At 38.2% G+C, this 24005-nt stretch overlaps 1 protein-coding gene across 8 annotated transcripts in view; it reads right to left on the bottom strand.

Annotated features, from left to right (window-relative positions):
- The window catches only part of LOC127446129 (collagen alpha-1(VII) chain-like), a 93859-nt gene that overhangs the window by 55492 nt on the left and 14362 nt on the right, over positions 1-24005 (bottom strand). For 7 of the 8 annotated variants that reach the window (XR_007898148.1, XR_007898147.1, XR_007898149.1 and 4 more), the window contains 45 exons: positions 23206-23322; positions 20502-20648; positions 20052-20177; positions 19200-19346; positions 18539-18658; positions 18144-18410; positions 17482-17625; positions 15647-15775; positions 15279-15425; positions 15016-15135; positions 14440-14589; positions 12910-13046; positions 12562-12688; positions 12213-12356; positions 10213-10388; positions 9963-9992; positions 9800-9826; positions 9024-9068; positions 8743-8844; positions 8576-8647; positions 8347-8382; positions 8216-8269; positions 7586-7657; positions 7352-7465; positions 6310-6336; positions 6000-6053; positions 5731-5802; positions 5388-5447; positions 5237-5272; positions 5077-5121; positions 4496-4531; positions 4344-4388; positions 4224-4259; positions 4077-4112; positions 3446-3478; positions 3286-3357; positions 2967-3026; positions 2192-2227; positions 1986-2066; positions 1393-1428; positions 1068-1112; positions 892-963; positions 406-450; positions 279-314; positions 120-161 (listed from right to left, as the gene is read on the bottom strand). Coding sequence is in view for 2 of the 8 variants with exons in the window: in XM_051706802.1 (XP_051562762.1) it covers positions 120-161; positions 279-314; positions 406-450; positions 892-963; positions 1068-1112; positions 1393-1428; positions 1986-2066; positions 2192-2227; positions 2967-3026; positions 3286-3357; positions 3446-3478; positions 4077-4112; positions 4224-4259; positions 4344-4388; positions 4496-4531; positions 5077-5121; positions 5237-5272; positions 5388-5447; positions 5731-5802; positions 6000-6053; positions 6310-6336; positions 7352-7465; positions 7586-7657; positions 8216-8269; positions 8347-8382; positions 8576-8647; positions 8743-8844; positions 9024-9068; positions 9800-9826; positions 9963-9992; positions 10213-10388; positions 12213-12356; positions 12562-12688; positions 12910-13046; positions 14440-14589; positions 15016-15135; positions 15279-15425; positions 15647-15775; positions 17482-17625; positions 18144-18410; positions 18539-18658; positions 19200-19346; positions 20052-20177; positions 20502-20648; positions 23206-23322 (3755 nt within the window). In the remaining 6 variants the exon portion in view is untranslated. The remainder of the gene's footprint in view (positions 1-119; positions 162-278; positions 315-405; positions 451-891; positions 964-1067; positions 1113-1392; positions 1429-1985; positions 2067-2191; positions 2228-2966; positions 3027-3285; positions 3358-3445; positions 3479-4076; positions 4113-4223; positions 4260-4343; positions 4389-4495; positions 4532-5076; positions 5122-5236; positions 5273-5387; positions 5448-5730; positions 5803-5999; positions 6054-6309; positions 6337-7351; positions 7466-7585; positions 7658-8215; positions 8270-8346; positions 8383-8575; positions 8648-8742; positions 8845-9023; positions 9069-9799; positions 9827-9962; positions 9993-10212; positions 10389-12212; positions 12357-12561; positions 12689-12909; positions 13047-14439; positions 14590-15015; positions 15136-15278; positions 15426-15646; positions 15776-17481; positions 17626-18143; positions 18411-18538; positions 18659-19199; positions 19347-20051; positions 20178-20501; positions 20649-23205; positions 23323-24005) is intronic. The other variant, XR_007898151.1, reaches the window with a different exon arrangement.

The following is a 24005-nucleotide window of genomic DNA, read 5'->3' as shown; positions in this document are numbered from 1 at the left end:
TTGAGTTTTTTATCGTTACAGTATGCTTTCACAGCATATCAAATTCTTAGATTTCAAAAGATCAAGGAACAGTTTCTCATCACAAGATCCCTTTAAGCGCTATAATCATTTTACTGTACCTTTTCTCCTCTGTCACCTTTCAGTTGTTTCTCTCCTGTTACCTAAAACAAAGAACAAATTCAAAAGATTAAAAAAACAAGCTGCTTTGTTATATGAAGCAGGGTATAGAGATGTCGAAAAAAAAAATACAGAGAAATAAGAAGGATTTAAAAACATACCACATCTCCAGGCGGCCCAGGGGGACCTTGTATTCCCTATAATTATCCAATGAAGGTTGTTAGATGAATATATGTGTACTGTATACATGGAAGTCCAAGCATGTAATATAAGTTTTGGATCTTTCACCTGCTCTCCCTTTGGTCCTCTTGATCCAGTGGCCCCTGGGATGCCCTACACAGAACAGAGCACTGATCACATGACCAAACAAAAAACTGACCTCATAATAAAAATCCATGCAGATAATGGAAGGAAACTGAACGAGGCAGCAATTGTTCACATTAAATGGTTAAACTGCAGTATAGAAATATCTCCAGTCAGACAGTGAAGGTAATATGCTCTAAAAATGTAGTTTCTGTAAATGGTATTCTTTTAAATGTATATACGGAAGTCATAGGCCTTTTCACACCAAGTTTCAATAAATATTCCTATGTTGTGGTGTAATGTTGTATTTTCCATTAATACATGTAAATGACCACAGCGCAATTTGTTTCACTCAGGAATCCAAATGTTTTTAGAGACATATTTGATACTTTTGTGTCCTTGAGTCACATCTGTCTTAGTGTGACCAGGCCTATATTCTGTTCTAATACATTTAGGCAGCCACATTCTTACATTTCGTCCATCTTCCCCTGGATCACCTGTGTCTCCTTTTGGCCCAGGCTGACCTGCTTGACCTGGCAGTCCCTTAAATATTAAAGGTCCACTATTAGGATGTGGCTGAACTAGAACACACATTAATCAGATAATAGAACACATCAGTGTTTTGCCAACTGTCTCCTAGTACTCACTCTTAGACCTCTCTCCCCTGATTTACCAGACAACCCTGGCTCTCCCTGAAAGACAAAAAATAACACTACATACCAATAAAAAAACACAAACACACACTCACACTGTATCCTAATCAGACATCACGCTGAACAGCTTTGCCCACTGTGAATAATGTGCATCATTACTCATAACTGTACATTAAACATCAAATATCTTCTGACTGGTTGTGACTGTGTCCCTAAAGTTTCACATTCTGTGTTGACAGACAAATTGCTTGTCGCTGGAAACTTGTTGCATCACGTCTGGTTAGGACACAGGGTCTCACGCAGAAAAAAATAATCTTACTGGAATGCCATCCTCTCCTTTGTCTCCTTTCAGTCCCTAAAGTAACAAAACAATAGATCAGACTTTTTTAAATTATAAAATCTTACAGATGTTAAATGATTAAAAAAGATTTCTACACCTTTTTCATTAAAAATAATCATACTGAAAATCTAAAATGAATGAAAATACAATTCCATATAGCAGGTTCACGTAGATTTGGGTGAGTGTATACAAGAGTACATAAGTATAGATGTTTTAAGACAGTGATGAATAAAAAGCTGAGACGGAGATGACTTATTACCTTACAGTATTACTTCTGTGAGATGTTAGAAAAAAACAAGAAGGACGTTAAACAATCACCACAGTAAATACTCATTAACAATATTTTCTGTCATAGATTAGTGATAGGGCAAAAAAAGACAGGAATAGTGAGCAGAACAATACACTGAGGGAAAAGAATCAAGATACACTTAATCCCCACATAAAAAGTTAGTGTTACAGAAAGCTGTTCAGTTGTTTGAAGCAGCAGTCAGCAAACAATATAGAGTCCATTGTATGCAGCGTGTATGTGTGTATGTTAATGTATATATACTGGGCACTGTGCAGATTCTCACATCTTTCCCTCTGGGCCCCATGGGCCCTTGTGAACCAGGACTGCCCGCTTCCCCTCTCTCTCCTGTGTCACCTTGACTGCCCTATAGTCGCACAGAAATAAGAGACGATGCAATGCATGACAACCTATTCAGGGTAATGCTGAGTAATTTGCATAAACATATGCACTGCAGTCATCGCAGTGAAAGAGTTTAAGGCTGCCCTTTACCTTTGCACCAGGTTTTCCAGATAATCCAGGCAGACCCTGTTTGAATAAACAAACAGCTATTGATGAATTCAGTGTGTTTCTTCGTTAATATTAGAATGAGGGCAATATACTGTATGTAGGTAGGTACTGCTTCTGCAAAGCTTTTATCAACCTCTACCACAGCATCTTTTTGACAGTAACAGAACTTTAGTTGATTCTGACAAAATAAATCTGATTTGAAGAATTTGCTGAGCCACTAATTTCAGTGCTTTCAACACTGCATTAACATTCCTCTAACTTTTTCTTCTCTACAATTTTCTGAAATTAATTTAGCTCGAAACACTTGATATTTAGTCCCTATTCAAACTGTTTTGTAAATTTCAGCCTTACGTGTGCTATTAATAAGACTTTATTATTTCTAAAGAAATTTAAGATTAAAATGTAAAAATCTCTCATTGACTTGTTCAGACCACAATGAAAGTCATTGTAAAATTGCATACTGATGTGTTATTGGTCTTATTTCTTGTATTTACTTGCAAATTGAATTGTTACACTCTACCTTTTTACACTACAAAGACAGTGTTGTGTTGATTCTTGTGCACAGTCGACAAAAAACAAGATGTGTGCTAGGTGTTTTGACAGCTGCACAAGCAGCTGATTCTGCATTTCATTTAAACTAAGCAAAGCTTAAAACCTAAGCTTGCGTTAAACTTTAACACTATTGCTTTGCTGCCTTGCAAGCACTAGTATTTCATGCTGGAAATTCACATCTATTGTATCGTGAAGACAAACAAACCCGATTCCCCTGGTCTCCTTTAGTTCCAGGTTGGCCAGGTTCTCCTGCTCCAGGTGTACCCTACAGGGCAGATTGCAATGGGTCAACCATGCAAAAGTTTCCATAATTGAAGTATTGGCTTGAAACTGATCTTATAAATCCTTTGGAAAATTTCTGAGTAGTTTTTTTTTTTTTTTCCAAGTCCATGTGATAATCTCTACGCAAACTCAAGATTAGACACAAGTGTCAAATGTAAATTTCATCCTAATATTTACTCACTACCAGAATGTTTCCCTGAGGGACACCCTTCAGCTCTCCCTCATTCATTCACAAAACTCACCTTTTCCCCTTTTGGACCTGATTCTCCTTTATCACCTTTAGGACCATCAGGACCTAGAAAGCCCCTTACACCCTAAAAGAAGAGAAAATGAGAGTTTAAATGGCAAGCTGTGAATGAAACTGTCCTACAAACAGAGTCTGCACTGCACTAAAAGTCATACCTGCTCTCCTTTCTTCCCTAACGAACCTGGACCCTGTTCATAAAAAGCAAAGTGAACAACTTCCTTATCAAGAGGACAATTATAATTAATGATAAATGAATTATACAGACTTAAATTAATGAAATGGCTTTGTTCACACAGCATAGAATATGGTTGTCAGTCCTGTTTAAGAGTGCTAAAAACAGAGATAAAAGCTGTTTGTCATCTGATTGTTTTAGATTAAAAAGCTGTCTTCCACTGGTGCTGCTCCCATCTGTTTTGTGGTCTGCACATGACTCAAATGTTGCACTGTATACTCTAATATATGACGGTGGAACTCGCATCTTGACTCCACTCATTTAATGTTTTGTCAATTTCGATAGGACTTGTGGTAATAAAAGTCACCATATTTGAAAGTTAATTAAGTCACCGTGAGTATGGTTGCAGCCTTTATTTTTGACTTTTGCCAGAATAGAAAAAGGCTTGACTTTGACTATTCCTTTCAAACAGACAGCATTCAAACTACTTCTGTAAGGTGCTGTTTGAAGAAGAGAATTTGTGAGTTACACTTGTTAGGTTGTCAATCTCAAACACTGCTGTGTGAACATACTGTAGCCCATATGAATTCAAAGCCTTGAAAGTCTGAACTTACACCGGCTCCTGGTTCCCCTTTTGCACCCTCAGCACCCTTTCGCAAACAAAAAAAAAATAAAGACATAAATAAAGAATACAAGCAGAAAATTAAGGGAAAAATATATCTGAAGATAGTGCTGTTTGCTGAGCTGACATCTTAACTTACCTTCTCTCCAGGAAGACCGTTGCTGCCTGGCAAACCCTGGGGGCACATATAAATAATTTACAACATGCATGTACACTCATGCATTTTCACAGGTTTATCATGGCTTGTGCTGCCACTCACCCTGAGTCCTTGAAGTCCAGGGGGGCCTGGTGAACCCTTATCACCCTAGAATATAAACAAGCACAGCATTGCCCACAGCTCTTTAATAACAATACAGAATACAGCTCTTTAATAAAAATACATATGGATTGTGTAGCTTAAAAAGTGCTCACCTTGTCTCCTGTTGGACCAGCTGGGCCTCTATCTCCCTAAAAAGCATGACAAAGAATCAAATAAAATTTAATTTAAATAGTTGCTTTCATGCAAACTTTAATCAAAAATAGTTTTTACAATCATTGTTAACAGCTAGTTTTTGTTTATGTTTTGCTTGCTCTTATTCATCTAAGTTGTCTAAGGCTTTATACTGATACCTACAATATAGGTGTGAATGCCTTAAAAGTGAAATGTGCCATTTCTGCTCGACTAAGGTCACCAAACTGAATTGCAGAATAAAACGTATTATTTTAGGCAACTGACTACAGTCTTCATTTCATGTGAGTGTACATGACTGTTATGATATGTGTGAAAAGCATTATTTGTTTCTTTATGCGTAAACCTTTTTAATGAGGGCTTACTTTGTGTGCATCTTTAAATGTGTTTACAAATTCATAGTGAAGTCTCAAGAGCACTGAAGAGCATAACAGCACAAGGGATGTGATACAAATCTAGACATATTTATATAGAGATGCTTCAGAGGCTCTTAGATACATACTTATAGATACATCACAGATACATACAGCAGATACAGACTCACCTTGGCTCCATCTGCTCCAGTTGCTCCAGCCTGTCCTCGGTCACCCTGAAGAAACAAAGTCACAAAACTTCCATCAACTAATTTGTAGATTTTGCATCCAGTTTACTTCATTGTACCTTAATGACATGAACCAAAGTCATAGACAGACTTCTGTCTTTACCTTACTCCCGATTTCACCAGGAGGTCCCCGGGGACCCTAAAACAGAAATACATAAATAATGTGGATGTGGATGAATATGAATGCGAGTGAGATAAGGATGTGGAAGAGAGTGAGAGTTTGTATGAGATATAAAAGTCAAAGAGTGTCATACCCGATCACCAGGGTCTCCAGTCTTTCCTGGGAGTCCTGGTTTACCCTCAGAACTTTCTCCCTGCAAATTGGTTACACAATTACACACACACACCATGCACTTTCATTGCATCTTGTTTCCATACAAAGAAAGTGAATAGTGGCTGAGGGTAACATTCTGCCTATCATCTCCTTTTGTGTTCAACAAAAGAAAAAAAAAGTTATACCATTTTGGAACAACATGAGGGTAAATTAGTAAATGATGATAGAAGATTCATTTTGGGGTGAACTAACTGATCTCACTGTCTACATTTTGCAAAACATGCACACAAACTAGTTGACAAGCAATGCCAACAAAAACATACTAGTTCTCCTTTGGTTCCTTTTGGTCCAGTCAGTCCTCGTGGGCCCTGCGGACCAGGCGGTCCAGGGCTTCCCTACAAACACACACACACACACACACACACACACACACACACACACCATTAAGTGCATGCAATAAAGTAAAAGTCAAAAACACACGTTCAAGTACACACATATCCAGTTTGTAGCAGCATTCATACATGCACACACACGTTAACATCCATTTCGATTCACACTTCATCATGAATAATGGAGGCATGGAGACACTAACAGGTTCACCAGCATCTCCCTTAGCTGCCACCCCGCTGCCCACTCCAGGAGGACCCTGTTACTCAGAAATAAAACAGGGGAGTAAGTTTATATTTAAGAAATATGACAGACTGTCATTACAGATGGTATTTTGCCATCAGAGAGTTCTCACAATGCATCCGTTTACTGCACTTACTGAATCCATAAACAACACAGGCCTCTTTTCTGAAACAGTACTTGCCTCTCTGCATGCACAAATAACCAATTACAGCTTTGGACTACAATTCCCAAGAAATGATCATTTAAAATTAATTGCATTTCTATAGACTCACCCTCTCTCCAGGGCTGCCTTTCTCACCCTGCAGGAAAAGGAATTAAATTGAATGAATTCAAAGACATACAGTTAAATGACTGGCTTGAGGTGCATCTGAAATATCAAACAGTGAATTCATTTATATTGCATAACCATATCTATCAAGCAAAAACTGCCAGCAGTGGCAATGTCACCGTACTGTATCTTCAGCTTGGTTTCAATAAGAAATCAAACTGTCAATTGTGATACTGTGACATTAGAATGATAGGTAGCAGTGTTTGCTACAGGATATTGATTTTCCAGTGAAGGTCACAGACTTCCCAAAACAATCCCAAAATTGGGCCTAACAACTTGTTAGACAATAACAATATTATTTTTTCAACATATTGTTTTTATTTATTTTTTATTTTTTTTAAATACTATATATTACCACAAAACTCTGAAACTCTTTTGCGGATACCTATCTTTAACTTTAAGTTGTCATTTGAACAATCAATCAGTAAACTGATTTTAGCTTACAAATGTACATTTTTAACACTATTTATAAGGAAAAACCTGTGGTGCAGTGGGCGAATAATGGGTGAATAATTTGAGTCAATTCATTGAGGAAGTGAGTTGTCTGACCTGTTCAGTGCATGATTCAGACAATGATTGTTTAAATTCAGTCTATTTTCCAATCATTTAACTGATTTAGTAAAAAAGAAATGCACCAATGGTACAATTTGTTTGCAAATTGGGCAGCATGTTGTGCTGTATATTTTTGTGTGGAGTGAGCGATGAAAATGCAACACAACTCATCTTATATACATTTATATTGCTGTGGTGCTGCAGATTACAGCCGCAGTGCAGTGACGCTCCTGAATAGCAATGCATTAGTTATAATATGAATAGGTATTGTTATATTTATTAACTGCAGTCTGGTTGATTTTTCAATTGTGCATTTTTTCTTTTGACCTCTGACCTCATGCAATACCTAAAGACAGGTGAGTGAGCCCCTTTCTGGTGAGTTCTGGTATCAAATGGATTCTCGTACTCATAAATACATATATGCATTCACTGACCTTAATAGAAAGTCCAGGAGTCCCTGGTAACCCAGGGCGACCATCCTGCCCGGGCAGACCGCGTGCACCTGCCTCTCCTTTTGCCCCATCCACACCCAGGCGTCCGGGAGTGCCCTAAAATAAGGGAGAGACAGAATGAGATGGGCAATGTACTGTATTAATCCTGTTCTTTAATTGATGACATGATAGATTTTAGATAATGTGCTGCAAGGTGTTGTTTCTTGTGTTTCTTACAGGGAACCCTGGGATTCCTGGCTCTCCTTTACGACCTGGTAACCCTCCTCCCACAGCAGATCCAGGTTCTCCCTGTCAGAAGAATAGTACGAGCAATACAACTATAATTTCTGGTGAACCAACCCATTAAAGCTTTTTGAGCAAAAGACTGAAGTGGGAATTCACGAAGAATTAATTGTGCCTGCTGCTGTTTAATTGCACATGCTGTCTGTGTTCTATTACCAATTAATTCAGAAGAAAAAGGAATTTTTCAAATCAAGTAACAAAAATAGCGCAACATTAGTTGCACCAGTTTAATAACACTCAGTTATGTAAATAAGGCACAATCTACAGTATAATAAGGATAATTTACAGGAAAAGATGTGTGTTCATGCTGGAATGGCAATGATTTACATTTTAAAACTCATGGTGTAGCACTATTCCTGCACATTTAGCACCTGGATAAACTGGATTGTAAGAAATTAGTGAATAAGAGCTATTGCGCTGAAATACACTGCACAAACGTGGTGCAACTGTATAGTGAATTTGCCCATGAGTATGAAAAAACTAAGTGGTAAATGGATGATTCTCATGCTGTTATATTAATGTAATACAGTTGTAGAGCAGCGAGAGCCTTTAAATCGCTCTTACCCTTTCACCTTTCTCTCCCTTCAACCCCTGAGGGCCTGCAATACCTGGTTCTCCCTGTGAAACAAAATAGACATTTAATACAAGTTTGTGTGTGTGTGTGTGTGTGTGTGTGTGGGTTAGTGAGTACTCACAGGGTCTCCTCTAACACCTGGTAATCCCTGACTTCCCTATAACAACAGAATCACATCAGACATTTAAAAAAATATAACCTCTCCAATCATCACTAAAGAAAACTATTAACAACTGTTTCTGAATTATTGTGGCATGTTTTATGTGTATGGTTTTGCATACAATTCAGAATTAGCATTAGGGTTCATTCAAAATGTAAACAATAATAAAACAATTTTCATGTTGTCTCACTGGAAGTCCAACTGCGCCAGGTGTACCAGGGCGACCTGGAACACCTGAACTGCCATCCAGACCTGGGAAACCCTGAGATGGAGAGAGACAGAGAGGGAGAGAGCATGACAACATGTCTATGTGTGTCTGCATATAAATGAGTGTGTTCAAGTGCAAATATTACTCACCCTCTCGCCTTTCTCTCCTCTCACTCCTAGACTGCTACCAGGTTGACCTGGTGGCCCCTCCGGCCCTCTGGTGCCTCCACGACCAGGTAGACCATCACGACCCTAACAAACAAAAAAGAAAAAACACACAGAAGCAGAGAGACATTTACTCATGAGGATATAAAGCATTAAACAAAGAAAAACACCTCTAAGCAATGCCAATGCCTCTAAGCAATGATTAATGAATCAAATAGTGTGGATGAACACACACAGCAAAGGTTTGTGTGTGTAGATTAACTTACAGGCTCGCCTTTCCTTCCATCCACTCCATCTCTGCCCCTCTCACCCTACACACACACAATTTATATATACATATATATATAAAAAAAATGAAAAAAAAGAGTACTAAGAGGAACATTTTATTTATTGGGGATCACTATTTTATAGCTCAGGAGACTTCAAAGAGTTCTCAGTTATGATTAATTTAAGTATCATTCATTTTTCTCTACTAAATGTTGAAGAAGACAGAGATGTTTCTAAAATGTGACAGTAAGAGTACAGAGCCATAAAATAATTGTGGATAGCATTTCCCAGATGACTTGGTCTTGGAAAAAATGTATTAAAACTTTTTCAGTTCAAATTGAAATGTCTGATGTCAGAAATCTTTTGCTTACAGACTTTAGTATCTTGACAAATCTGAGCACAGGCAGTAACATTACTGAGATCTCTTCTGAAACTTTAGAGGGGACATTTATTAGATTACTAGGCTTTTTTCCTCAGCAGAAAAATTTAATGGGCTGGAGAGCAAGTCTCCATTTGCTCTCCATTTAATTATTTTGCTGTATAGGTGAAACAACTGAGAAAATAAAGAGATTGCCTTACCTACTGTATGGGGAGTGTACTGAGAGAAAACTACAGGAAATATCAATGCCAACAAGTATACAAGGACTTGGATTTATTTTAAAATGAGCTTTAAATAGCTTTGCATGATGGCTTTAGAAACATTATGCACTTGGATTGTGCACAACATCAAAATTATTATTTGGTAATTTTGGCTTATATGTGATTTTTTTTTTACCTTCTGTCCCTGTTCCCCTTTAGCACCCTGCAACATAAAAAACAAAAAAAACAACAGGTCAAACAAACTTAACAAGCTTTTGTGTTTGTACAGTTTATTCTGTGTCATTATGTCTAGGTGTTTGTGTACGAGAGTGTCATGTGTCTTTTCCATATACTCTTACCCTGGGACATTCAACCGTACAAGGCCCCGTCTAAAAGAGACAACCAATCACAATAAGTCTTTTCTATACCAAGTTTACTTTTTCACACCAAAAGAGACTATCAATTTAGTTTGAAATATCTCTAAAATATACTGCACAATCCTTCTACTATACAAAAATAATCATGACACTGACATGCTTGACTGGTCAAGTGAGCAAAATAAAAAAAGATTTGTGATACAACATTTATGACAGATGGATTTGATCTGACCGTGACAACGGTCCCTCGTGCAAGGCCACAGATGAGATCTGCCAAGTCAGGGTGGAGACTATAGAGCTGATTTGTGTCTTGAGCGTAGAGCAGATTCTGGGTGCTGCCATCAGTCACTGCCAAACGCAGTTCTCCAGGGTCTCCACGTCCAATTCCTACCGCCAACACTGTCACACCTGAGGGACAAAGATATCAAAGTGCTAACTCACCAATATGGACAAGGGACTCAGCAGTCATTATGGTTTGCTGTGTGTGTTGTTGTCGCCTACATTGTAGTGACCAAATGTCCCTACAAGGAAAACAGCTTAATAAATACATAATACTTTACTGTAGGTAGGGGGTAGAAAATATACACTATATTGCCAAAAGTATTCGCTCATCTGCCTTTAGACGCATATGAACTTAATTGACATCCCATTCTTAATCCATAGGGTTTAATATGACGTCGGCCCACCCTTTGCAGCTGTAACAGCTTCAACTCTTCTGGGAAGGCTTTCCACAAGGTTTAGGAGTGTGTTTATGGGAATTTTTGACCATTCTTCCAGAAGCGCATTTGTGAGGTCAGACACTGATGTTGGACGAAAAGGCCTGGCTCACAGTCTTTGCTCTAATTCATCCCAAAGGTGCTCTATTGGGTTGAGGTCAGGACTCTGTGCAGGCTAGTCAAGTTCTTCCACACCAAACTCGCTCATCCATGTCTTTATGGACCTCGCTTTGTGCACTGGTGCGCAGTCATGTTGGAACAGGAAGGGGCCATCCCCAAACTGTTCCCACAAAGTTGGGAGCTTGGAATTGTCCAATCTCTTGGTATGCTGAAGCATTCAGAGTTCCTTTCACTGGAACTAAGGGGCCAAGCCCAGCTCCTGAAAAACAACCCCACACCATAATCCCCCCTCCACCAAACTTCACAGTTGGCACAATGCAGTCAGACAAGTACCGTTCTCCTGGCAACCGCCAAACCCAGACTCGTCCATCAGATTGCCAGATGGAGAAGCGTGATTCGTCACTCCAGAGAACGCATCTCCACTGCCGTAGAGTCCAGTGGCGGCGTGCTTTACACCACTGCATCCGACGCTTTGCATTGCACTTGGTGATGTATGGCTTGGATGCAGCTGCTCGGCCATGGAAACCCATTCCATGAAGCTCTCTACGCACTGTTCTTGAGCTAATCTGAAGGCCACATGAACTTTGGAGGTCTGTAGCGATTGACTCTGCAGAAAGTTGGCGACCTCTGCGCACTATGCGCCTCAGCATCCGCTGACCCCGCTCTGTCATTTTACGTGGGTTGCTGTCATTCCCAATCGCTTCCACTTTGTTATAATACCACTGACAGTTGACTGTGGAATATTTAGTAGCGAGGAAATTTCACGACTGGACTTGTTGCACAGGTGGCATCCTATTACAGTACCACGCTGGAATTCACTGAGCTCCTGAGAGTGGCCCATTCTTTCACAAATGTTTGTAGAAGCAGTCTGCATGCCTAGGTGCTTCATTTTAAACATCTGTGGCCATGGAAGTGATTGGAACACCTGAATTCAATTATTTGGATGGGTGAGCGAATATTTTTTGCAATACAGTGTATATAGCTCAGTATAAGAACAACAGACATCAATGGAAAGTCTCCATCATGATTCAATACAAACATATGCATGTGTGTCTGTCTGTGTACAGGTTTGGCTATACATCTGAGGGCCATATTCAATGTCTTCAATAATAAAGTGAAATATGACAAAAATCGACTAGTAAGGATATTAATAGTTAAAAAGTCTCATAAATTGGTCAAACTTTGTTTTGCTTTAAATCTACTAATATTAATAGGTTTTTGTCAAGGTTAGGTTTAGTGTGAGGGTTAGGATATAGTAAAATCATTACCTCTATAAAAAACCATTGCATCTGTGGGATGTCCTCAATAATATATATGTGTGTGTGTGTGTGAGTGTGTGTGTGTGTGTGTGTGTGTGTGTTTGAAAATGTGTATGGTTGGGTTTTGTGTGGCTCACCATCAGCCCTAACAGCAGCAGCAGGCTGGCTGACATCATCAGCTGATTTCTCATCAGCGATAATGACAACCACACCAGGAACACCTGACCTTCGACCTGCAGATGCGCTCAGCAGAAACTGCCTAGCAAACGTCATTGCCCGGCCTACACATAAAAGCAGACTTAAGACAATCCCAGTGCACCCATTCACAAAAATGCCAACTGAAAGGCAACTTCAATTATGTTTGCAGTCAATAAAAAATAATATGTACTAGTCTTATATACTGTAGATACTAGTACTTACAGTATGGTAAATAACAGAAAAGCCACTTCACACAAACTTTAAGTGAGGTTTAAAACACACACAGACCTATATTATTTCCTGATCTGTCATTGAAAGGGGTGGACTGAATTTCCTGCAGAAGGGTCTCGCTGTTGCTATGACGATTGAGGAGGAAGCCCACTTTTGGATCTTCACTGTACACCACCACCCCCATCTGGAGTAGAGAGGTATTACAAGTACTTCATTCACACCTCTGTTCCCACACTCACCTGCTCAATCACTCAAGCACTCGGTTAGAAGAGGAGGACGTTATAGCACACACAAACAAATGCACCATTACAACTGATCAGAAAAAATCTGAACATACCATAACTAAAATGCTAAGGACAACAGCTACTATAAGTTGTTCATATAAGGTTCTTTGGAATAACACACCTGAGAGTCTCTGGGTCCGATAGAGGTGAAGGATCCAGCAGCACTGGCCAACAGAGACAACACAGGTGCTGCCAGGCCAGAGCGGTCACGAGAGGCAGGGACAAGAAAGACCACATCCAAACGCCCTCCAACACACACTAAGACATTGATGTAAAAAACATATTCACCTAAACATATACAGTAAAAGAATCAGCAGAACAACGTCTCTAAAGACAGCATCAAACAACAGAAAACATCCATTGCTTTAACATCCAAACATTTTGTCTATTACAATTAAAACTAGGTGGTCAGATGTTTCGGTCATGTTTTGCATGTGAAGTAGAGCAGATATTGATTAATTGACAAATTAATAATTGAATCAATTAACCTTAATGACTGATGATTAAACAATTTTAGCACAGATGCAGTAATCACTGCCTGCTTCACTGCCACAAAAAAGGGCCTATAGTCATCCGAAGCAAGAGTGAGCACAGTAGCTTGCACTGCATATTCAATCTTCAACTCAGAGACGCACACTTGGTTTGTAAAAATAGTGCTTCTCTATAAAAAAATTATTGAACACTGTGATAGTGTGTTTACGTACAACATGACAAGCACTATGATTATTTGTTGTTCTCCCTGTATCTTCACAATCGGCACTCATGTCAGTGCTCACAGGGAAAAAGTAGGTCTGCAGAGCAGAAATCTCACTGTGACTGACAGCGTAATGTTGTGTTATGCACTGTACTCACACTGCATGCTATAATTTGCTTTCAAAGCACAAAGTCATGAGTACTGTCCGAAATACAGTATAAAACAATCCATATAATAAAGTTTTATTGGAGAAAGAGTCTCATCTGTACTTTCTATAAATATTATCATTAACAGTAATAAATTAATGATAAATTAAATAACTTAGGTATATACTACACATAAATGCATTAAAATACTTTGGAATAAATACAGTTTTTCCTTTTTATTTAGAGAAAAATACCAAAATGAATATTTCTTAGTATGTTTATTTACTTTGTAGTTATGCTATATGCATCTGGTATATGGGGTCCTCCACATGCATTGTATTATTATTTATTTTATATTTTTCCCCCTTTTTCACCCAATTTTAAGTCCTCGTGGTCGCGTAGTGATTCGCCTCAATCTGGGTGGCGGAAGACGAATCCCAGCTGCCTCCGCGTCTGAGAACGTCAACACGCACATCTTATCACATAGCTTGTTGAGCGCGTTGCCACGGTCAACTCACCACGTGCCCCACCGAGAACGAACCACATTATAGCGACCACGAGGAGGTTACCCCATGTGACTCTACCCTCCCTAGCAACCGGGCCAATTTGGTTGCTTTGAAGACCTGGCTGAAGTCACTCAGCACATCCTGGGATTTGAACTAGCGAACTAGCGAACCCCAGGGGTGGTAGCCAGCGTCTTTTACCACTGAGCTACCCAGGCCCCATGCATTGTATTATTAACGTTAATGCAATAAATGAAATTTGACATTCCTAGTGTGAAGAGATCAAGGAGTGAAATAAATTGAGTAACCTGTGCGCTCCTCCACACTGCTCTCAGGTCCGACCTGGTTCTGAAAGTTGGGCTGCACAGTGAAGCGGTACCGACGGCCCAGCCGCAGACCCATCACACGGAAAGATCTGGCTGTACCGGGCAGCGTCTCAGACTGACCAGATCCTGTGTCTAAGAGAGATTTGGTAATGTTTTTGCTTAAAATAAAAAACTATTGGGGAAGAAAAATACACTTAATTTAAGGTATATTCAGGTCTTAATGTCTTATGCAAATTTGCTTCTCAGGTAAATGTATCTGTTTTAAGAATGGAAAACAAGATAAAAATCGATCTTGAGAAAATGATCTTGCAGTGTACAAAGAAAACACATTTTAGAATATGTGGAAATTAACATTAACAAAGATTTACAAATGCTGTAAAAGTATTGTTCACTGATAGTTCATGTTAACTAAAGTAGTTAGCTAATGCTAACTATGGAACTTACTGTAAAGTGTTACCAGAACAACAAATCAATTGAGCTGTAATTGTACTTTTGATCATTAATAAACCACCCACAACCAAACTTTGTGTCTCCTTAGAAGTCAATTCCCTGCTTTACCTCTCTCCTCTCTCCAACGTAATAAATAGCCTGTGGCTCCTGTTAATGGTGACCAGCCCAAAAGCACTGAATTCTCCGTACTGTCAGTCACACGCAAACCTGTCACAGGTGGCAGGGCATCTAAAGGAGCGACAAAAAAATATGAGTAAAAGACGCTGGGGTGAGTCAGAAAAAGCCCCCAAAAAAAGAAAAAAAAGATGATATGTGATGCATGCAGTGGTCTGTAGGCCAAAGCCAAACTGAGATTTGTATTGTGCGAGTACCAGTGGATGCCTGGATGGTGGCAGCTTCAGTCTCTCCACGTTCCACCACAGCAGATAATCTTACAGTGTAGCTCAAACCAGGGCGAAGTCCATCAAGCGTATATGAGGTTGCATCCCCACTAATGAGACGACTTGATTCAGTCTCTCCTAAGTGAAGCATAGTAATTAGGGGTGAAGATCTTAAGTCATGATTCCAAAACAATTCTAGATGCATTCGTAGTTTGTCACCAACAGCGTAGGGGTGCAAATGAGAGGCATGTTAACGTGGCGTATTACCAGATTCTGTGTAAATGTTCTGCATAAAGCCATATACCTTATATTATATATAATAATATAATGGATCATAAGTTGGTTATTGGTATAAGTACCTTGTGAGGACCTCCAATAGATTCGATATGCACTGGCTCCCCTCACTGTTCTCCATGTTATTCTCAGCCTCCCTGGGGTCGAATCCAACACACGCAAGCCCTCTACAGTGTCTTTCTGTATCACTCTCCCTAGTCAATAAACAGTTAATTAAATCAACACACTCTTATAAGTTAACATCACTTTGCCATCAAAATGTTACTCTGGTGCCATTTTTAACTTCCTTTTGGTGAATTCCATTGAGTTTTGGTTATATTCTGAACTTGTTTTTGGAGGATTCTGTAAACCCATACTGATCTTCGATGCTTCAATGACTGTGGGTTTCCACATAACTATTGTATTTTCATGAGAAGTTCTAAGATATTCTTAAATATTTTTTCACTAAGTATTTAATTATAATCACTGTAAATGTATCTTCTTGTTACATTTTTGCATTACTGTTGTGGAGTGGCCCTGTAATGGACTGGCCACCTGTCCAGGGTGTTTCCCTGCCTTTGGCCTGAGACAGCTGGGATAGGCTCCAGCACTACCCGTGACCCTACATAGGACAAGCGGCTATAGAAGGTGGATGGATGGATGTTGTGGAATGGTATAATGTGTTAAACTGGGCTTACTACTCACATGCATGTTGCATTATATATGTTATTGTTCTATTTTCTACCATGCTGTGTATACAGTGATCAGAATAAGTTATGCAATTTATACAGGAAAGGAACTAAAATGACATGGCTTGGGGGCCACTTAAAAAAAAATCTGGGTGATCAGGGGCCAGTGAATAAAATGACCTGGTAAGAGTAAGACTAATGATAGTTAATTTTTTTGTTTTGTTTTAAAATAAGCAGAAACCAACAGCTACCCCTGCTAAAAAGACCAGCTTAACCAGCATACAATTCCCATTCCCATGGCTTGTTATGCTGGTTAGTGGTGGCTTGGTTCTAGCGTAGCCATGTTTTTCACCAGCAAAATCTAGCTGGTGAAACTGGTTGACCAGTACTTTCTGATGAAGCTGGTTAAGCTAGTTTAAAAGCCTGGTGGAGACACCAGCACACCAGCATCCCATGAACTCCAACCCACCTGACTCGAACAACCTCCCCTTGGGCACCTGTAAATTAGTGACGTGACCCACTGTGGTTTGATCTGAAGGACAAAATGGGTACAGTCAAGTATAACAGCTATACTGTTTAAATGTCAGAGCCAGTGGCACAACTTGAATCTTACGGGCCCCAGTGCAAAGAACCTGTAGGGCCCCCTTCCTCCTCTTTGGGATGTCATGGTCCCCCCTCACCCAGGGCCCTATGGTGGCTGTTTACTTATCAAAGATCAGTATAGCCTAGGGTTTGTAGAATGTTTTTAAAGGAATAGTTTGGTTTCAAAATAAATTTAGTGCCATGCTATCAATAACAATATAAATAATTTCACCTCATCTCTCACATGGTAAAAAAAAACAAAACAAAAAAAATTTCATCATAATGCACTTAAAATGGAAGTCTAAGGGGCAAAAGTACCAGAGGATTTAAAAGCAGAAATGTGAAGCTTGTAAGTTTTTTTTAAAGCACTTTTATGGACATTTCTGTAAACAAATCTCTTAATTATCCTTTTGCATTTGCACATCTCTCACATGTGATGTTTATGTCTTGTGGCTATAATTTAAAACCTACAGTAGAAACTAGAACTGTGATTAATATGTTTATGTGTTTTGCCACATAGACTTCCATTTCACACAGAATATTCCTTTAAGAACAAAAAGACAGCAAAAGATTTTTAACATGTCTAGAATGCCTCTGTGGTTGCGTCTTAATAATTTATTTACAATGTTATAAAGATCTATGCAGTCTACCTGTCTTTGCAGTCACAGTGGCAGCAGGTCCTTCCCTTGAGTTAAAAAGGGCTGAGACTAATACTTGGTATGTGGCACCTTCTTGGAGTCTATCAATGGCATAGGAAGTCACATCAGCAGCTACGTTCTCAGAGTCTTCCACTCCTACGATGTGAAAAAGAATAAAAAAAGAATAATTTCCATTTCCACTTTAACATCAGATAACTTTAGACCATTTGTTAAAAGTTGTTAGTCCAAAAAATGTCCTTCCAAAACCGTTTGTCTTTCTCTATTATGTGTAATACAAAAGGAGGAATTTTGAAGAATGTACTGGTAATTTTTCCAAGCAAACAAATAAATAAATAAGACTAGAGCTTTCAAACATCAAAAAGAACACAACAGCACCATAAATGTACTATAAAAGCAATCTACATGACTTGTGTGTTATAAATATCTTTAATGTCAAAGTCTTTTTAACAGACTAAAATGTAAGTTCTTTTAAGTTTGAAAGCTTCAGTCCCCATTCATTGTAAATTCATGGAAAACAGCAAGCACAAAAAGGTTTTTGTATTTGTTTTAAATGGCAGGAAACAAATTAATATGGCTTTGGAACAACATGAAGGTGAGTAAATGAAGACAGAATTTTCAATTTAGAAAATGTATTTCTTTAATGTTGCCTGTACCGTCACTACGCCGCCAGGTGATTTTGTAGCCTGTTGCTCTATTCACAGCAGCCCAGGATATTAGTATCCTTGTGGATGAAACTTCATTCACACGCAACCCTGTAATTGTTCCATTGGGGCCACTGGTTCTAGAAGAAATAGTGACGACTTCCCCAATCTGCCCATCAATCACTGGGGCAACGCCCACAACTACAGGTTCATCTGGCTGCAGCCCGCCTATAGTGTAAGTATTGATATCGCCACCTAGGACACGGAATCGCTCTGCACCTGAGAGAGAGTGAACGTAATAGAGATCAGTTGACTGATTTAAACCAATAAAAATGATTTGCTATCAATACAAGAAAAGAAAACCAAACTGGTTGCATAGATAGGCCTACATCATAGGCTCCACCTACTGCTTCCTTGTCTCCAGGTAACCCGGTAACCTGTCGCCCCAGAAATGCCAGTCCATGCAATCCTGATTCGTCCGTTGTTGCTGCTGACTAGCCGGAAGTTGGTCACCCTCAGTGGTTGACCTGTTGAACATTCAATTACCACATTCAGTTACGACCAAAGTCGTTGGAGCAGTATCCAAATATTATCCCAATTTATCATCAGTGTTCCTACAAATTTCAATGACTTTTCCTTTATTTTGATAATTGTTTGTAATTACTGCAGAAGTCATTTTACAGAGATTGCACTCACAAAGAGCAATTTCTAGTCTATGAGATATTTTAGAGCTAAGCATAACCATGAAAAAGTATATTTATTCAATATAGAAATTTACATGAGTACATTATAAGACTGTATTATTTACATGATTTTTCCAGCCCTTGAAATCACAATTCACGGATATTTCCAAGTTTTCCATAACCATGAACCCTGTATCATATTTAGTAAAACTAAACTGGCACAAAGTCTATACACTATAATTTATGAACCTGACCTACTGACAACTGACAAACTCTTTTGATGAAAGAGCAGAACACGTAACATTGGCAACCTTGCAACATCAACGTGATAAACGCAACCTCATTGGATCTTCAGGCAAGAACATATGTACATGCGTTCTCACACCTGCTGTAAAGTACACAGTGTCCGGATCTCCTTTATTGGACCCAACCAGTGCAGTCACACTGACAGCGTAGCGTCCACCATCTTCAAGGTCCCGTAGGTCCAGGGTGGTCTGATTTCCAGGAACTCTTCTGCTCAGCTCTCTATTTGCTGTAAAAAGATGAATAGTGATACAGTTATTATAGTACAACAACAACACTGCAGAAGGCATAGGAAATCCCATAAATGTTAAAAGTCAACATGAAACAGCATATTCAGTACATTAAACTTCCGTAAACTGACGTACTTCCAAGTGAAACGGGATATTAAGATGTGACGTTATCAATCAGGAATTGATTTGATCATGAAAAGTAGGTATTACATACCAGAATGGAGCCATTATTGGAAGAAAGAATGTAAAAAAATATGAGGGATTGGTGACATGAATTCCAGCATTATGATTAAAGATTAGGAATACAAACATCTTACCGTGCACCAATGAAATGTACATATTTAATCTCACAGAAATGAAAAAGAGGCTGAGTGTAGTGTCTTCAATAAGTTCTACTGTCTTATTGTCGTAGATCTTGTCTAAATTTTACAGTAGTTTTATTTTTCCCAGATTTTTTGTCTACTGGAAATTTTTTAAAGACTGAACAATCAAAAACAACATATGGAAAAGCGTAACACATTAAATGGACTGTATGTCTATCCCTCACAACTTCATTTTATTAGTTTCAAATTAAATATAGTATCTACCCTGACTAAGGTATATTAAGAGAGTATATAGGGTAATTTATGATTTCATGTAGACTTTAACATAGGCTATAAGGTTACATACAATGCATTTATATCTAATGGTAAGAGTATTCTCACATTGTGTATTAAGTATGGCAATGCTGTATTCTGTTGCCCCAGCGACTCCTGTCCATCCCAATCGTATAATGTTGCCAAGTGTCTCCAGCACCCTCAGGTTTGTGACACGACCAACTGGCTGCTCTACTAAACACAACCCACATATTAACAACTTATGTGAAAGATGGAAACACATGACCACATACACAAACTAAATTATCAAATCAATGAATTCTGGATATACATTATAAGCACCAAGCTGTCTAATGGTATTAACAAAATAATCACTTATTTGTCATTAAACAATCATTTTAGAATTTTTTTTTTTTTTTCATTAAACACTTTTTCATCCACAGCAACTTGAAGTACACAGTGTTGGGCCAGCCATCCTAGAACAACCTAAAGTGGTGTACCTGCTAGACTAGGCAACATATCTATTTTTTTTCAATTACTTCTAATGATTATTCTGACCTGTTGATTTGGTTGAAAAGAATGTAGCCTCCTCTCGCCCATCGTAGAGTGTAAATAGAGTTATGATGTACTCAGTGCTTGGCTGCAGACTTCTCAGCTCATAGTTGGTGGTGCTCTGTGGTAGATCCTGCCTCAGAACTCTGCCCCCTGTGGTCAGCAGACCAAACAACAAGGGCTGTTAATTACGTTTTAAGTTTAAGTGTTTGTAGGTATGTATTTATTTGTGTGAATTTGGTTAATTTAAAACCAAGGTAAATTGGTTAATTTAAAACCAACCAAGGGTGCCTGACTGTGCCAGATGAATAAAATCAAATGCTGTCATATAATTTAAACACAATTAACCCTTAAATGCATACTTCCTCAGGTCTTTAAAGACCCTGGACCTCATTCCACCCCCTGTACCTCATCTAATTTTTGGAGTTGTGCCCACACATCTTTAGTATTCCTCAATCTATCTCTTATAAATATTGACAAACCAAAAATGCCAAAAAAAAAAAAAAAAAATATATATATATATATATATATATATATATATATATATATATATATATATATATATATATATATATATAATTATAATGGTTTAAGTACCAAAATTGTATAGGGTCTCTAGAGACCCGAGGTATGTAAGAGTGTGGGTTTTTTTTTTGTTTTTTGTTTTTTGCACTTCCTTAATTATATTGTTATGACTATTTCATATCTATTTAAGTTTACTATCACAGTATATTTATTTCTTTGTGTATTACAAGAGAAATGAGTACTATATTCATACATATAAATACTATATATTATTTCTGTGAAACTGAACTACCAACAATGGTGAATTATCAGTATTTTATATGTGTATACATATACTGTACATAATATACATGCTATTTCTTATTCAAGGTGGCACTGATGTTCCAGTGATTGACTTGATTTACATATGACATTGACATTTGATGAAGAAACAACTTCGAAGTAAACTTATAGCAAGTACAACACATGAAAAGTATGATATAACTATCGTCATTTGGGTGTAATACTGAAATAATGTAAGTTTTGCATCTATTTAGACTCGACAAGTGCCTGAGAGAATACACATAAGATACACATAAGCTACATACAAGTTACTCATACATTGCACATGTGTAGATTATGTGTTATGTGTCGCTCAATATCTGTTTGACAGCTAACTGCATCTCATGAATTTCATGTCTCTAAAGACCTGAATATGTAAGAGTGTTTGGGAAAATTACCATGCATTTAAGGGTTAACATAAGAATTCTTGTCATGAACCATGATTGCTACTTGCTTTTGCTAGTCAGCTGCAGGTGGTTATAGAGGAAGGGGCATTCTCATTCTTGAGAGCATTTTATTTAACAAAAATCTGTGTAATGCAAGATGAGTCATCAGAAGAGACTGTACATTTTAAATGTGTTATCTGCTTAAAGTTTATAATTATTTATTTATTACTTTTAAGAGTACACTTGTATATAGATGACCAGACATTAACTAAATGCCACACAACTCACAATTTGTTTTCATGGGTTCTGTACTGTAAATTTAAAGGTGCACTCAGTAATTTTTTTCCTTATTAAAACAGTTATACTCCTAAAGGAATGAACTGTAATTTAGAAAAATATGTATGAAATTATGACCACTTACATGATCAATCACTGGGGCAACACCCACAACTACAGGTTCATCTGGCTGCAGCCCGCCTATAGTGTAAGTATATCAGTATCCTTATAAAAGCTGTTTTATTCTACATAGAGAGGGTCCCCTTATGGGGGCTGCCATGTTCAGATCACATGACCAGCCAAATACTACTTGCTTAACCTCAGTAACCACACAGATATCGGAAACGTTCCCTCTTGGATTAAATAAATAATGGCTGACTTTGAACAGTGAATTTCTACAGTGCCATTTGTAACAGAAAACTATTGATTTTGAATGATGCTGCATCCACACCACTAGGTGTCACTGTAAGTCTAAGATGACACAAACAAAAAGCTACTGAGTGCACCTTTAAATATATATTCAAAATTTCTTTATTCTAAAGTATCTAAAATATATACAGTACTGTGCAAAAGTCTTAGGCACATAAGATTTTTCACAAAAACCTTTGTCTTTACATGGTTATTTTTATCTTCTGCTTTAGTGTGTTAATAGAAAATATAGATTTTAGATTCCCAAACATTTCTTGGGCGAATAGAATAGAATAGAATAGAACAGAGGAACAGGGAGCCCTGCAGCAGATGGCATGGGTCCCCACAGAGCCCCCCATTGAACATCGAGTCAGTATGGGATTACATGAAGAGACAGAAGCAGCTGAGACAGCCTAAACACATAGAAGATCTGTGGCAAATTATCCAAGATGCTTGAAACATCCTATCTGCCAAGAACCTTAAAAAACTGTGTCCAGGTGTACCCAGGAGAATTGGTGCTGTTTTGATGACAAGGGTGGTCACACAAAATATTAATTTAGCTTTTTTATGTTTACTGCACTTTGTACGAAGTTAATTGATCAGTCAAAACTATTTATGGCATAACTTTTGAAAATATTTTCACTATACAACATTTTTCACAAGTGCCTAAAACTTTGCACAGTACTGTAAAACCATGACCAATGCCTTAAACGTTTTTCTTGGGAATGTTGGGACTAACCAAGATGCAGATGTGTTATTGGATGTGTTTGCATGTTTGATCGTAAGTTTCTTACTCTCTCCAGCTTTCCACTCCAGCCTATAACCCCTGGCAGCCTGTATAAGGTTCCAGCTTAATCTGATGCTGGTGGGTCCTGTTGTCGTGGCTCTCAGGACCTGTTGCTCTGAGCGCTCTGAAAGTCAAACACATTAAACATCCCATTAAGTATTAAAATAATGGATTCCATCTTTCCAAAGGTTGTGCTCTTTGTTGCATTTATAGAAAGTTCCTCCCTCATTTTCTATTTTTAGCTTCCCTTTTCATCATGTACATGCATATACAGTACAGACACCCTCACACAATCACCTGCTGCGGTCTATGATTCATATGAAAGACTTGCTGCATTTAATGACAGTTCTGTTGTTTTAATCTAGCAGACAGTGAGTCAGTGGCAATATTAAATGCAACTGCCTCACTGTCTGTGTGTGATGAATATGCATGAGATATGTCATGCTGTCCTACATTTTCTCTAAACTTGAGGCCATCTGTACATCTTTAATTTAATGCACAACTCTCCAAATGAATTCTGTACATGCTTGCGAGATGCAAGATGCTAATATAATAACACAAGAATGCATATCGTGACAGACTAGGCTAGGCCTGCAACCGTTAGCACGCTGAACGGTACTGACTGGGGATACTCTTTTATATATAAAGAAAAAAATATCTAACTACACCTTATTTCGTTATAAAATAGAGAAAACAAACAACATTTATTTTTTTATTCTACTCGATAATGCAGCAGCAAAATTATAAATAATTCCAGTGAAAGTCTTCAGTAGAAGTCATCAGCCTGTGCGAGCTATGAGTGTGTGA

The sequence above is a fragment of the Myxocyprinus asiaticus genome, chromosome 9, assembly GCF_019703515.2.
Source record: "Myxocyprinus asiaticus isolate MX2 ecotype Aquarium Trade chromosome 9, UBuf_Myxa_2, whole genome shotgun sequence".
NCBI lineage: Eukaryota > Metazoa > Chordata > Actinopteri > Cypriniformes > Catostomidae > Myxocyprinus > Myxocyprinus asiaticus.
This window is presented reverse-complemented; position numbering and strand designations above follow the sequence as displayed.